Below are 15,859 nucleotides of genomic sequence, written 5' to 3' on the forward strand. Positions count from 1 at the left end.
ATGACTCATCAATACTTTATTACTGTATGTTAATTTTTCACATCTCACATTAATACAGCATGCTGTCTTAACGTCCTAGTCATGCTGATGTTTAAACATAAGCCAGAATTTTTCAAAAATCAAGGGCAAACTTATTGCAAAACTGTGATAATCCACATAGGAGTCAAAAAGACACATTTATCTAGTAGGACTGACTAATTAACGGAGACAACTAATTGTCCCGTAAATTGCTGGAATTGTTTTGGTTCATGGTGAGCCTTGTCATATAAAATCGAGAAAATCATCTCAGAAGGCTTGTTAGACTTTTGGTCTATATGAAGGAAGTCAGATCTAAAGAAGAAATAGAATAACTCTTGGAGACAGTTTTAAATAATTTTTAATGAATTTGTATTTTCTACATGTAAAGGAATTCCAAACTGCTTCTACTCATCCCATGTCCATATCCTATGGAGTTATTTCTTGTGTGTAAAATTATCAGCTTGGGAACATAATGGCAAACTGGTTCTTCTTCCCATTACTTGGAAGGGCACTTTAAAACACTTCCACATGAATTGAAACAATTAGATTGACGCGATATAAGCCCTTAACTTAGAGAGATGATAACTCTTATCAGCTGAAATCTGCGAGTGCAGTCCTCCTTGCTCCCGCTAAAGAAAATGGATTAACATAAAGCACCATGTTGGCTCCTTAACCCAAAAGAGAGCTGAAGGTCTGTGATTTCTATATGCTACTGTTGTCTTCTGACTGAAGGAACATATCAGTAACATGGTATCATTTCTGCTTTTGACTGGATGACTAAATCTTTGAATGGGTAATAAACAAAAGAATAACAAAGAGCAAGTAATGTTTTCTAGACTACATTTTAGAAGAACAGTCATGGGTAAAAGTTTTGAAAGCTTCCCTATTTTGCAAGTGCTTTCATATGGAAATAGTGGTAAACCAAATGATTTAAGTAAAATACATCAGCAGGTGATACAATCTGTCCCTGTCTACTTATGGAAAAATATCAAAATGTCTGAATTTATCAGTTCTCTGGGTTTGTAGCTGCTGCAAGCTCTCAGCCACACAGCACAGGATCTTACCCACTTCATTCAAGTCTGTAATCAACCTTTTCCAGAGAGGTTATAGCAGGTTTATATTGGGTTCAAAGACAGCTGATGAGTGTAACTAGGGCAGATAAAAATCATAAACAAAGAGACTGAAAGTTCTCCTACTTCGTGTAGAATTTGTTTGTTGGCTTTTCTAAACAGCTGTACTGAAAGAAGGGTGGTAAGTATTACAGGAGAATATGAGAGTCTTTCTGCCTGTATATATGGAAACACATGTACCCTGACTTCAGGATCCTATTCCTTCTCTCTCTTCTCCCCTTGTAACAGTGAAAAAGCAAAAAATACAACTTCCTATTCAATTTTTTTTTTCCTGCAGATTTCCCCTTCAGGAGCTGCACAGACTTTGACCTGGATACAATAATAATATAGATATATTACCCTTTTTTTTTTACCTCTTTTCCTTTGGAGGAAGTTTCAAACGCAATTGTTTCTACTTCACCCCAAAAGTTGCTGATGGTAGCATTTTTGGAAGAGAGAGAGCTATTTCTGTCTACAAATACCAACAGCAACTGCGGAAAGCCCTCATTGCTCCTTGTATGGCGGGTGATTCGTGTTATGCCTGAGCAGTGCTGGCGGTTTTCTCTAATGCACTTTTACAGAGGAGGCATTTCAAGACACACGCATATATATATATTTATATTTATATGTCTATATATACAAATAGACACACATCTACCTGTACCAGCTGCACGCCCAGACGATCCCAAAGCTGCCACCTCCTCCCGCCGGGCCCACCCAGGGCCACCCTGTCCAGCCCGCAGGTGGCGCTGCGGGGCCGGGCTGCCCTACGGGCGCTTCCCGGTGGGAAGAGAAACGGGACGGAATGTCTCTCTTTTCCTTCTCCCCCCTCCCCTTTGTAAACTCAGGGAAGTTCGGTCAACTGACCGCGCTGCCTGGAATGAACCCCTGTCCCAGCTGGGAGGCAAAACAAACATCATCTGGACCTAGGGCAGCGCTCGCCCCTCCTGCCTCTCCCCATCCTCGGTCCCGCTCCCCACCAGGCATCGCCGCCGGGGCAGCGCAGGGCGGGGGTCCCGGCCCTGCTGCCGAGGCGGGAGAGGGGGCTCTGCGTTCCCTAGGGGAGGTGTGGGAGGAGGAAAAGCGGAGGAGAGAGGATCCGCGAGGATCCAGGTAGATCCAGCTTTTACCGCTCACCAAAAGCCACCAGCAGCAGGACCTCCGCCTCCTCCCTCCCCCCCCCATCCCTCCCTCCTCCCCTAACTCCCTCCCTCCGCTGCCCCTCCGCGATGAGATACGGGCCAAGTCGGAGCGCGCCAGCCAGCAGCGGGCTCTGCCAGGGGTACACGGATCGCTTCCATGTCGCAGGGTGACTGGTAGCCCTGCCGAGGCTCCCCCGGGCGGGCCGGGGCTGGGAGCCGGGAGGCAGCTGCCCCGTTGCCGGGGTGCCCCGGCGCGTCCCGCGGGATGCTGGCGGCGGGGGATGCGGAGCCGGCCGCGGAATAACATGGGGGGCGGCCACTCCCACAGGGCGCCCGTCTTCGACGAGAACGAGGACGGTGAGTGCGGAGCTGTCCGCGGTACCGAACCCGCGCTGAGCTGGGAGCGGCGTCACCGCTGCCCGGGCCGGGTCCCGACCCCGCTCCCTCCGGGATCCGCGTAGATCCTCCGGCGGAGCTGCCTGCTGCGGGCGCTGCCCGGGGAAGCAGGGGGAAAGCCTGCCTTTGTCCAACCATCCACACCGAGGGCGTGGGTGTCTGCTTTTAGGCGCAGCTCAATTCTAGCACATCGCCAGCTGGGGTTTGAGCACATGGCAGGTAACTTCATACCTGTATTTATGAATGGGCATAATTTTTGAGATGGATGCCCACGTTTTTGTTTTCATTTATAGTCGTCTCTTTGCCCACCTGCCTGTTTTAGATGGTGATATCTCTCAGTCTGTACTTCTTGCATCACCTTTCCTGTCTGAAACTTTTTTTTTACCTTGTTCTATTACTCTGAGTTTCTACTCCCCACCTAGATAATACATCATAAGAAAGTGTATCTTGTAAAGTTTTTGGAAGGCAGTGGAAAAGTTTGCCTAAAATGTGGTGTTTCTTCACTATTTATGCGTTTCTGTGTAATTTTCAAATGTAGACTATTTAACTGGAATTATGTGAATGCATTTCAATTAAAATAATTTTGGCCCTTGAGGCAGAGTGAACAGAGCACTCTTAGGAAGCAGGTATTTGTATATTATCATAGAAATGTTTTTAATGTTACTTATGGAATAGACGTAGCTGCCTGTCTAGACAATGGGTGCTTAATTGTGAGTGTATTGGCTCCCCAGAAGTTCCCAATATATTTTATTAGGAAGTGATTGTGCCTAAACAGACTATCACATTGTTTTGGCTTTCTGGGCTTCATAACAAGTCAGAAACATGTATCTTCTGCCCTATATGTTCAGTACACATGGAGATATTTGTATTGTTTTGCTAGTTGGGGGAAAATATCTAAATGCATGTAAAGTGCTTTACTTGCTTTTAAGACAAGACTACCATCCCCTATTCCTTGACAAAGCTTGATGAGATGTGGTTTACATTGTTTGTGCGGGGAATGGGACAGATTATTTGCCATTTGTGTATTGTGGTGTCATAGCCGTAATTTTCTTGTACTGATACAAAATTTCAGTAATGTACCATAGGTCATGATCTGTAAACAAACAAGAGAGAAAGAACCCCACACACCTCCCCCCAGGTAAAATCTTGATCATGCACAATTAGTCTTGTAATCCTTGAGGTAACACACTGAGAAATACCCAAGAGTGAAAGCATACTGTTAATCTTGTCTAGATGCCCTAAGGGAAAAAGATATCCATGCTTCTGCCTTTGTAAGATTTTAATTGGACTCTCTTGAGTTAGCAGTTTCAATGAATTATTACCACCTTTTTTTTTTTTCCATGAGACAAAAGCGTGGTCTGTTTTTGAACAAAATGAACAAAGTTCAATAGTAAATTATTGCAGAGATGCCTTCATACCACTTAGTTCTTTTTCCATCAGGAAAACATTTCTGTAATGCAGCCATTATTAACAGCTAATAAAAAAGCATATGAAGTATTTATGGATTTCTATTTTGTCATTATCTATTCTTTGCATGGTTTTGTTTTGTTCTGAGGTGTCTTTCCCCATTATGCATGTTCCTAACATAATCTTTTATTCCTCTTAAGATATCACACTTAGTACAACAATCTAGTTCAGAAGAGTCCATTGCTTTTGAAACAATAACCAATTTCCTATACTACTTAGAAAATACTGTTCAGGATGGCATTTTTCCAAGTACCTAAATCATATAGGAAAATATCTCCTCTTTGAAAATGTATCTTACAGGGTTTAATACAAAATGAAGTTGTTTTTCATATTCCCACTAGTAGCTATAAGAGTCACTGTTTTCCACAATATTGGACTCAATATGGAATAAAAAATAAAGGTAAAGTATAGCAAGAGAAGGTGGATAAGTGGACTTGTTTCTTGAGATGATATAATGTTGCTCAAGACTGACAATGCTTATCGATTCAGAGAGAACTGGAATAGGTGAATTGTGTATGAATATGTAGGAATAGTAGAAAGTAAGCTATTTAGTGTATTATGTATAATGTCACAGCTGTCTCAAAATTAGAAAAATGAGCAGAAAAAATATTGTCATTTTATATTCATACATGTTAATGATGGATGTAGAATAAAGCATGAATTTTGGAAGAAAAGGTTTTAAAACATTTATTGTCACTCTGTAGTCATAGATAAAAAGTTATTTATTCAGTGTACCACTTAACAAATAAATATATGGAAATAGTGTGTGAAGAGCACCCAGGTACTGCCTGACAAGTCTACAGAGTGTCTGTTCCAGAGTTAAAACTCATGCTTTCTGGTGAGAAGAGATGCTGATCCATTGAGTGGATCTAAAAACTGTAAGTTGCATGTAGACTCCCTACCATATGTAGGATAATAAAAAAATGATCCAACCAGAAGCCTGAACTACATACTGTTAGTCCCCAGCTATTACAAACAGTATAACACATCATTATCATATGCTGATCTTTTTAAAAGCTGTAGTACATACCATTTTTACTAGCTACATTAGTTCTCTATGTTCCATTTTTGTTGGATCTCCCAGAACTTCACTCTTGGAATGGTTAGAAACATCTGTTTTCCTGACTGTATGTTTCTTAACCTATTTATAATATTTCCGTTTAATTCAATTTTTTTGTTATTTTAAACTGCTCTCCCCTCTCCAGAATTACTCCAGTGCTCTAATAGGCAGCAAAAATGTCCCCTCTCACTCTCTGATTTGTAGGGAAACCTTTTCTAATTTTCTCTTATTTCTACTGCTTTATCGCTTCCTGTGCCCCTCATCTGTCTGCATTTGAACCTGTCTTGGTAGCACACAGATAACCCAAATTACACAGAGAATTGCAAGGGAGTTTTCAGCAGGACCCTGAGTAGGAAAAAATGCTTCCTATTCTCTACTGGAAATAACTCTTCTAGTACAGCCTTTAATAATATGCTCTTTTCAAGGATGTATCGTGTGGATAGTTCTGTCACCATGTGATCAGTTAACCCACCAGTGCCTTGCTCAGTAATTTCTATTGATGAGCTTCAATCTACATTAGAAATTTGTGGTGTTCTTATGTACATGACCTTTTGCATGACTGAATTTTGGTCCATTTCTATTATTCATAGTCTCAAAGATGATCACCCACTTCTTTCCTTGTGTCGCTCTGATTCTTCATTACTTTACTCAATGTTTTGAATTATCACCATTCTGATAAGCTCCATGCCAGTGATCAAGACCACTGATTATTTTGTGTAAGTATTCAGCTGGATCATTTCCAGACTTAATCTCCTTTGCTGTTAACCCCTGTCAGCTTCATAATTCCCATCTCTAAATAACATTTTTCCCTGTGTTACTGTCATGGTTAACCCCAAACAGCGAGTCAGTCCCACAGCGCCACTCGCTCACTCCCCTGTGATGGGATGAGGGAGAGAACTGGAATAATAAAAGGGACAAAAATCATGGGTTGACATAAAGACAGCTTAGTAGGGAAAACAAAAGACGTGCACACAAGCAAAACAAAACAAGCTTCTGATGGACATGCAGGTGTTCAGCCATCTCCAGGAAAGCAGGGCTCCATCACACCTAACCCTAACTTGGGAAGACAAATGGCATCACACTGAATGTTTCCCCCTTCCATCTTCTTCCCCCGGGTTTATATACCTAACATAACACCATATGGTATTGGATATCCCTATGGTCATTTAGGGTCAGCTGTCCTGGATGTGCCCCCACCCAATTCCTTGTGCACCCCCACCCTCCCCACTGGTGGACTGGGTTGAGGAGCACAAAAGGTTTTGACACTGTGTAAGTCCTATCAGCACTACTTCAGCACAAATCCCAAACATAGCCTCAAACTAGCTGCTATGAAGAAAATTAACTGTATTCCAGACAAAACTAGCACAGATGCCCACCTTGCATTTTGCCAGTTAATCCTCAAATTGTTCAACTTTGCTTATACTTTCTTATACATACATCTTCACTGAAACTGAGAAAAATTAAATTTAAGCCAACTCTACCATGTACAAAATAAGTTTGTCATCGAGCAGAAATATGTGGTTATTTGTGTGCAAACAACTTCTGGTAAAACCATGTTGTGTTTATCTAATTTTTTCTTCTTAGCCTAAGTTAAAGCACAACAAAAGCCTGGAAAGACCAGGGAATAGAGTCCTTTGTTTGCCTAGAGCTTATAGTGTGGCTAAAGATATGGAAAAGTATGTTTCATTTCTTGATATTTATTGCTGTACATGTTGGATAGACAACTAGGTCTGGTGTAGCAGCATCACTACCTCTTATCAAAGCTAGATACTTAAATGGTGTGGAACTGTAATATTTTTTCAGACATTTAAAAAGTGCTTTTAAGCAAGATACTACACTAATTGTGTAGTCAATTCAGATAAAACAGTCTCATTTTGGTTAATACCGCTGAAGCAAAGGAACTTGACTCCCTTCACCTTGAATATTTCCTATTTCATAAGAACTACCCTTTCCCGAATATGTGTATCTAGTATTAACAACAGGAGACCAAAGGAGTAAATTTTTCCTCATGTTCAACTCTTCAGAAATAGCAATATGTTCATAAGAATGGCAATAGAAGAGTGAGGGGAATATTCACCAATGTTCATAGCAAATTCTCAGTAAATATCATAAGTAATGACTATATTAGCAATAGCCCGGTGACAAAGAGTGTCTTTCATGCTGGATTTGCTTGATGGTGCTCAGTCAATCATATTTAAGAGGTGAAAGTGAAATAGTTAAAAAGGGTCATTTAGAAAAGACCTGACACAGGAGACCTGACACTTCCAAATAGTAATAACATATTTGTCTACATTGTGGTGGAAGATGCAAAGGAAAGGATAAGAAACAAAGCTTTAGAAGCTAGAAGTTGGCTCTACCAAGTAATATGGCAGTTGTATTTGATTATTTGGGGCTTAAAAAGTCAGTTTTGGTACAGTTACTTTTAGAAATAAGTGTACTGAATGTTTAAAGAGTTTGTTTTTATTTTTGTGGTACACGATTACATTTAAGTAAATATGTATTTCCAAAGAGCTTTTCACTGAGCATCCTGAAGCTGCAGAGCTCAAACACACCTTTATGGAGGTCAGTGTGACATGTTGTGCCTCAGTAATGTAGTCAAGTGTGCAGGAAATGAGGCATAGCAACATGCCTCGACTTATTTCTCCATGGCCAGAAATTGTTTCACTGTAGTGCTTATGTATCTACTTAACTCCAAGGAAGTACTGAAGTCCCACTTTGCCTGAGTCATAAGGCTTTATTCTGCTATAGTGTCATAGCTACAAAACTCAATGGAAATCTTATGTACTAGAGAATATAGCATCCATCCTCTGGAGTTAAACTTCCAATTTGAAGTTGTAATTTAAAATTGATTTCTACACCTCCTGTTTCGAAAAGCCTTCAGCTTAAATGAAGGGTTTAAAATTGGTGTTGAGCTTCAGAAAGCATCGTTATTAAATGGCCAGCTGCTGAAAACACCATCTTGTACTAAAAGCCTAAAAGCCAGATGCAGAGCCTAAGAAAAATGCCTAAAATTAGTATGGATTCAGGTAGCTAAATTCAGAGTATGATGACTGAATTTATATAAAGTGCAATGAAAGCTGAAGAACTGTAAAGTCACAAAGGGAAAAATGACACACAAGAGTTTCACATGGAACCAATTTAAAGCAATGGTTAAATGTCAAAAGGAGTCAGATTCAAACCAGAGTATGCAGTGTCCGGTTACTGTCAGTGATATGATAGTGCTCATCATCCTGCTGCCACAAAGCTATAAAGGGTAATGTCTGAGGCGGTTGTGTAGCTGCTGCACAGAACTCAAGTCACAGGGCTAATAACACACTCTTCCAAAAACTAATTGTTTCATAAAATGCAACCCTACAGAATGGTTAAATAAAGGGTTTAGAATCTAAATACCTTCTGTTAGAGAAAGTAGCAAACATGGGGTGGGGATCAATATTTCTGCTGGATTTTTAGTTTGTTCTTGGAAGTTCTATGGTGTGTTACATTGCATTTTCATTTTTTCTTTGCAAAGATGAATATTCCGTTTCCCTTTAGAACTGGATTGGGTAGGAATACCACATTGTGACTTAAAAAACTGCTCAAAAGCAGTTTTGTTGAAAACCACAGCTGCTGAAGGCATTATTTGATGCTGGATAATAATGTTTTAGATAAATTAGGTCCAGACTATTCGATTTTTTTTATTATATTGTTTGTTTTATGACCATTTTGAATTTTATACAATTTTATTTTCTATTTATTGAACTTCAGACAGGAAGTCATCATTATGTGTAGTGCAATACACTCCAGAATCCCTCCTACTATTGTCTGTACAAACACAGAACAAAATAGTGATCAGTGTCAAGCATACACTTACAGCATGATATGAGACAGTAGGAGAGTATAGACAGAAGGGAGAGCACAGAAGAACAATATGCTCTTTTCAGGCAGTCACAGAGGTACCAACTTCCAAACTGGTATCAACAGTTTATATGGTCTGTGCTGAAGGAGGTTCAGAAGAAATATCAGAGCTTTGCAATCACCATCAGCCGTTATCTTCCTCATCAGGCTTTGGTACAATGCACACAAATAATGTGGACCTCTTCAGACACTAAATGGTAATTGTTGGTGAAATTTAATACTAGATCACAGTTTTGCCTTTTCTACAGGGAGCTCTAAAGAAGATGAATCTGGAACTTTCATCTTAGCTTCTTGCTGCCTCAAATGAGCTGCATATCTGTTCCACTATTTGACTGTCCTAAAAATGCTGTGTGATAACACATTAACCTCACATTGTCAGGATTAAAACAAAGATCCTTTCAAGGGACAGCTAAAGTATTTGCCAATTTTAATTTACCATCATCCACATTCAACAAAATCTGTGCCAGCAATGGTTTTGAGATGGACATGATGAATTTTCAAGATTCTTCCTAATAATACTTTCTACAATTTCAAGATTTAGTTTTCTGCTTTGGTGGAAACATCCTGGTCAGGACCTCCCTCTTAAACAAAGGCATCATGTAAGTCTTTGCTGTTTCTTTTGCAGACTTCCAAAATCTACCAAAATGCCTATCATGACACCTACCTGTTAAGGAATTTCTTATTGGCTTATCTAGGAAGTGTAACTGCTCAGGAAAGGTAACATTTTACCCGTGTAGCAATATGTGTTATGCAGTGGGCCTGGATATAAGACAGGCTTTTTGCATAACTAAGCATAAATAATTTGAAACTAACCAATCATCAAGAAAGATAGGCTTAGAGACTCCTATTCAAGATCAGGGAAAATTCTGATTATGAAATTAGCTGTAAGAAAAAAAGATTATTGTGTCAATCTCAACACCATTGCTTTTGCAATCCCTCCTTCACAAGTTCAGACATTGTCTTCCACACCTGCCCACAGATGTTTCTTGCAGTGAAAAGGTTCTGCTCCTTCAGCTGTGCTGCTGTTCTTTTCTGTGCCAAAGAGTAGGCTTTCAGAGAGCTGGGTTTTGCAGGACTGGAAAAGCTGAATGGTGGAAGAGGCAACAAACTGAGTAGCAAATGTTTGGTTCTTCCAGGACAAATGGTTTTCAAATGTGCAGAGATATTAAACTGACTCTACTTCTCAATATTGGCTTCACTCCCAGTAGAGTTCAAAAGATCTGACAACTTTCCCATAGAACAAGAGGGAACAAATGTATCTCATCCCACCTGGCTTCAGCGTGACAGCTACTGGGTCATTGACAGCATTTGTCATGAAAGTGAAAGAATTCCTTGATATGGATGTGTGAATGTAGCTCCCAGGTGGGAATGCAGTTTTTTGTGAACTTTGTGTACCATACTGCCCAATGACTGAAGGAATTTCATCCTGGAATCAAATGTTGTACCTGACTGAATTAGAAAATGGCCAAGTAAATATTTGGAAAAAAAACATAGTAAGGAATTATGATCTTGCTCATAGATTCTGAAAGAAAGTAGGTCCTATCTTACCAGAACTGTCTTTGTACAGTCCCTTCTGAATGTCGGCATAAAACCAAAGAAGGCAGGGTTTTGTTGGATAAGCACAGGACTCTCCTTTTTTTTTTCTTTCTCATTAAAAAGCAAGGTTGGGAAAACAGAAGGCAAAACCTTCTTGAAGCAAAACCTGGTGGGCAGTGACACCCGTGACTAAGCACTGAAGGGTGGAATAGAGGAAAGATTGCAAATTAATCTTGGAGGTTTCACAAGATTTTGACTTAGTGAGCTAATGTTGAGATAATGGGAAAGGTGTGGAAAAGGTTGCTACTGAGATCAATCAATACAAAGCAAAAATTTCTGAGAGAATGTTCAATTAAAAAGGACAATTTTTAGTTCAGTTTGGTAGAGGAACTTCACAGTGCCCTATCACGTAAAACATATTAGGGGAAGGAATCAAAAGTAGGGGAAACACACAAAACTTAGCAGGAAAGGCATGGACTTTTCAGAGGGGGAAGAGCAGCAGTAGTAAGCAGTGTGCACATCAGGAGGTCTGATCTCTCTTGAGCACAGTTCTACTTAATTTCATAGACTAGTTAAATTGATTACCTTGAATGATATTACTTACTGCTGAATGCAAGCCTATGTTGAACTGTTGCCTAATTTGCTGTTGTGAACACTGTGTATATGGAAGCTTCCCTGCAACAGGAAAAAGTACAATATTATTATTATACAAAGATCGAAAACTGCAAAGATCAATAAAAGTTGCTTTCTTAACTAAATTATCCTCCGAGTTTCCTTGGACTCAATCACAATTTGGCATGGATAGTAAATACAAGCTCTTTGCAGAAAAAGAACAGACAAACGTCTTGGGTGTTTTTTTCCTATGGTTAAAGAAGAACAAAGCTGGTTTACTATCTAGTGTTCAGTCTCTAATCCATTATGTATTTTGAAGAATAACACTGGCTTTTATTTGTCTGCACTTGATCCCAGGAAACTACTTGCTGTACTAGAAATGCATGTTGGTATCACACTGTGTCTGCAGATGAGCACTGGTGGGGCCCAAGATGCCTACAGCCTCTCGGTACAAGGGGATGTTGGGCTTTAATACATTCTTCAGGACCTAGAATTGATTCTCTTAATACAGTATTTCATGGAACATCCTTTGATTTAATGTTAAACTCTTAGAAATTAACAGTATACTGTTTAAATGATAAATCACATTTATCTAGTACTTTTTTATAGTTAGGCCAATATGTACTATGTATACTATAGCACAGTACTCCACTTTTATAAAACACATATTTCTGGAGAAAAAAGGAAAGAATGAAGGCATCTGTGCATTGGCAAGTACTACCAGCCTTTCCCTTTGAGATTCCTCGCTTACCAAAATCTAACAAATATAACGAAAATGCAGCATGTGACCCGTATTCAGGTTGTCCTCAGAAAAATCTTAATGTTATACATTGGTCTATTCCCTTAGCCAATCAACATTCACCTCAAATGTACATCAACAAGGCACTCTAAGAGTAGGGGTGTACTTTTGTATCACAGAAATGAAGACTTTCTTCCTTTTGTTCCCAAACAAGTTATTTTCCACTCTAATAACAAGACTTGTTTACATGCAGTTATCTTTCACCTGCTCAGTTTGACCTCATCTTTAGCTTCCTTAATTTCCACATTGACTCCTATAAACATGTGTATTTTAATAAGTAAATGAAAGAGTCTGAAGGGACAAGTTAGGATTTGCAAGACAATTAGATAGTTCTAGTTTTAATCACTGGAATTTGAACCATGCACAAAAATGTTTGTAAAAGTCGGATGCCTCTTGTGAAATCACCACCTCCTTTCTAAAGGCTGTCTGTCAGCTTTCTGTGTTTTCTGATCTGGCATTCTTTGTCTGCCAGGAAACCTAGCAGTATAGAACCAAAGAAAGTTTAGTGGAGATTTGGCCCTTACGGATAGGGTTTAGTGGTGGACTTCGCAGTGTTAGGTTTGTGGTTGGACTCAAAGATTTTAAAAGTCTTTTCCTAAATAATTCTATGGTTCTATGATTTCAGTTTATTTCAGTGGTAGTTAGTCTGTCAGGGTTCTTCTTCCAGTTTTGCATATGATTAATTTCTATCGCAACTAATGGAAGATTCGTTATATCTATAATCAGTTTTTCTCCTACACCCCTTTTCTGTGATCGTGGTCACAGGCCTTTGATACAAAACTATCAAATTCTATAATACTTTCATACTTAGAAATGTTGTACTGTATTTTCTGATACAGTTATTAAGTGCAATGTAGACACCTAAGTTAGTGTCATTCATTCCAAAATTATGGCAAAGGTATTTTCCTTTTAAATTAAAGGAACTCTTCCACTGAAGGAACCACTATAGTTGGTGGCAGCCTATTATAGAGGTTTTTGAGGCTCTAATGATAACTAAACATAGTTGCTGAATCTGAAGTTTATTTCCTGAATTTTATAACCCTGTGTTTTCTTCATAATATCATAACAGAGTATGAAATTCCATACTTTATATTTCATTAATCCTATTTTACATTGAAAATGATTGTTTCAGATATATTCATTAAATCTACCTACAGTTTATCTGACTCAAAATAAGAATGTAATCTATGCTATTTGGCTTCCTACTTCTATGTGGCAGTATTTTATTGATTTTGAGTTTTATTTCGACTTTCTTTCTGATTTTCTATCTTTCTTTTTTTTTTTTTTTTTTTTTTTTAAATATGTTGATTCCAGTTCTTTGAAATTTGGAAACATTTAAATAAGTTCTACACCTTATGTACTTTTCTGCCCTGTCATTTTTTGTTTGGTATAATTCTGAATGAAATAGAGCACTTACTTTGTCATTGTATTTCTAACACCGTTCTGTGTAAGAAAGACTTGTATTTAGTAAGATAAATATACTACAAAGCAATGTACTGCAAATGTGCAAATGGATGGACAAAATGTATTTTCTTTCTTTTTCCTACTTTTGCAGCAATAAGGGAACACCTGCTGTTCCTTATTTAAGATATAAAAAAGCAAATTGAGTTAATCCTTCCAATAATTATTATTTCCTTTTGATATTGTTCTGCCTCCCTTGCTGAGCAATGAGAACTGTCCTTAGCTACCTTGTTAAAGCAGAGATGCAATATAATCACAAAATCACTGTTAGCCTCCTGAGTGTCCTTCACACCTTTCTGAAACTATCTTCCACTTCCCACTGGATTGCTTTCACATTATGTTATAAAGATTGATTTTATACCTTTTGGGGTAAGGTTTAGATAAATCTTTGTCCAAACTGTAAAGCCTGAAAATACTTTTGGGGCAATAGCATACCTTAAACACTGTGAACTGCTACACAGAGCTCAAAGTCAAAGAAAAAGATCATGCTTGAGAAGTAGGAAAAAGTAATTATTTTAAATCCAGCTTCATGTTTTACTGTTTTAGCACATGAAAACCACAGAAATACATAATCTTATGTGCAGGTCATTGCTGTAAAACAAAGTTAGCCTTTATTGAGATTGGCTTGGATATAATGGGAGGAAAAGAATACAAGAAGCCTTCTGCAGCTTCATGAGATTCTTCTTTGCCCAGACTTGGCATGTAATTTTTCAGCAGCAGCACGCCAATTATGTTATTATTGCAATATCTTTTCCAGCCCAGTGACAGGTCTTTGAGGTCTCTTGCTCAAGTTTTTAAGCTAATATTATTAAACTAGATTTTTTTTTTATGGTGTAAACAATAATAGCGGATGAATATACCTTAGAAAGAGAAATACATTTCAATTGTGAAATTCTCCACAAAAATCTCAGTGTTGAAAGACATTCTTGAAGGATTTATTGATCTTTATTGAAAAAAATTGTCAGGGCTAAGTGCCATGAGATTTTGCTGGAAAGGAGTCATAAAGTAGAGAACTTTTCCTGTTGATCCTAACTTTCAGCGGGGCAATCATTGTTCTTTTGGAATTTGGGAGCTCCCTATTGATGAATGGGAGAAGAGAGCAGATAGAGAAAAGCTGCACGGGCAGCTTTCAAAATAGCAAAAAAAAAAATTATTTAGCACCGTCAGGTCTAACCTGTCCTGTTTTATTACTATTACAGGTTGGGAAAAGGACCGGAAAGCAGCTTCATAGATGTTGGCTGTGGAAGGCAGGACATCCAAGTGGAGCTTATCTGGTGGCTAGGAAAATTCCAGATGTTGCTAGGATAGCATCTGCTCTCTGAATGGCTTTTCACAATATTTTTCTGAGAGCGAGGAGAGATCATGTGTGCTTTTTAGAAAAGATTAAGTAAGGTGTGGCAGTGAAGAGATACCATATTTTCAGTAGTTTCAAGCACTTATGCTGAGTGCTACCTTGACTTCAGATCATTGGTGCTCCTAAGCCAGGAGGCATCAGTCTGTCTCAGAGGTGTCAGATGGAGCTCAGTCATGGATTTTAAAAGCATTAATGGGAGGCAACCCTTTCAGTGTAGTTGCTGTCCATTATAGAGAAAAGATTACTGCTTGTGGCATTCAGTTTTCTCACTTGTGACACGCAGAGAATTTTGAATGCTTCCCTGGGCGTACAAATATTAACGAGTAACTAAAGGCTGCTCTCAGCCTCTCAACCTGCACTCTCTCAGATCTTTCTCTGCTAGGTAGATCATATCCATCTTTTGTTCCACAGACATTTGTGGATTAATGACATTCTGAATTTTTGAGTGACAGGGTGTCCTGTATGTTGCAAAGAACCTCCTGCAGTGCTACATTCCAATTTGGAAAAGAAGAATACAGCCCAGCAGATCACCCAGGAAAGGTTGCTGACTAATATCATATGCAATATGTTTCTTCTAGTCTTTAGTGATATGAAGTTGATTTCTAGTAATTTTCCCAACTTTAAAAAAAAAAAAAAAGGGGGGGGGGCGGGAAGGACAGGATAGACCTGGTGATGGGACTTAAGCTTTTTTCCCACTATTTTGAAAGCTTCCATTCTGTACTGTCAAGAAGCCAATGTTGTTTAATATTATTTCCAAAATTGGCAGAGGAACCTCTATCTACTGATTTACCATTTTATCCTAGTTAATAAAATATAATACAGTGATATTTATGTATTTTTAGAGAAAATCTCTCTCTTTCTCTTTCTCCCTATGTAAACACAGATATTTTTGTATGTACGGTACTCATAAAAAAAACCCAGTGTATGAGGTAGGGAATTCTAGAACTGAGTCACCAATACTCATTATTTTCATCTAACGTCTGTAATTAAACTTATTTGAGGTTCTATTTC

General features: G+C 38.7%; 1 protein-coding gene across 2 annotated transcripts in view; it reads left to right on the forward strand.

Moving 5' to 3' along the window:
• Positions 1–2,293: 2,293 nt before the first annotated feature.
• The window catches only part of STK32B (serine/threonine kinase 32B), a 175,683-nt gene continuing 162,117 nt past the window's right edge, over positions 2,294–15,859 (forward strand). Inside the window, exon 1 of one of the 2 annotated variants that reach the window (XM_027736274.2) lies at positions 2,294–2,626. In XM_027736274.2, the coding sequence (XP_027592075.1) occupies positions 2,551–2,626 (76 nt within the window). In that variant the 5' untranslated portion in view covers positions 2,294–2,550. The remainder of the gene's footprint in view (positions 2,627–15,859) is intronic. The other variant, XM_039385828.1, reaches the window with a different exon arrangement.

Source organism: Pipra filicauda, unplaced genomic scaffold (assembly GCF_003945595.2).
Source record: "Pipra filicauda isolate LSUMZ 115617 unplaced genomic scaffold, ASM394559v2 scaffold43_size3849885_pilon, whole genome shotgun sequence".
Classification (NCBI taxonomy): Eukaryota; Metazoa; Chordata; class Aves; order Passeriformes; family Pipridae; genus Pipra; species Pipra filicauda.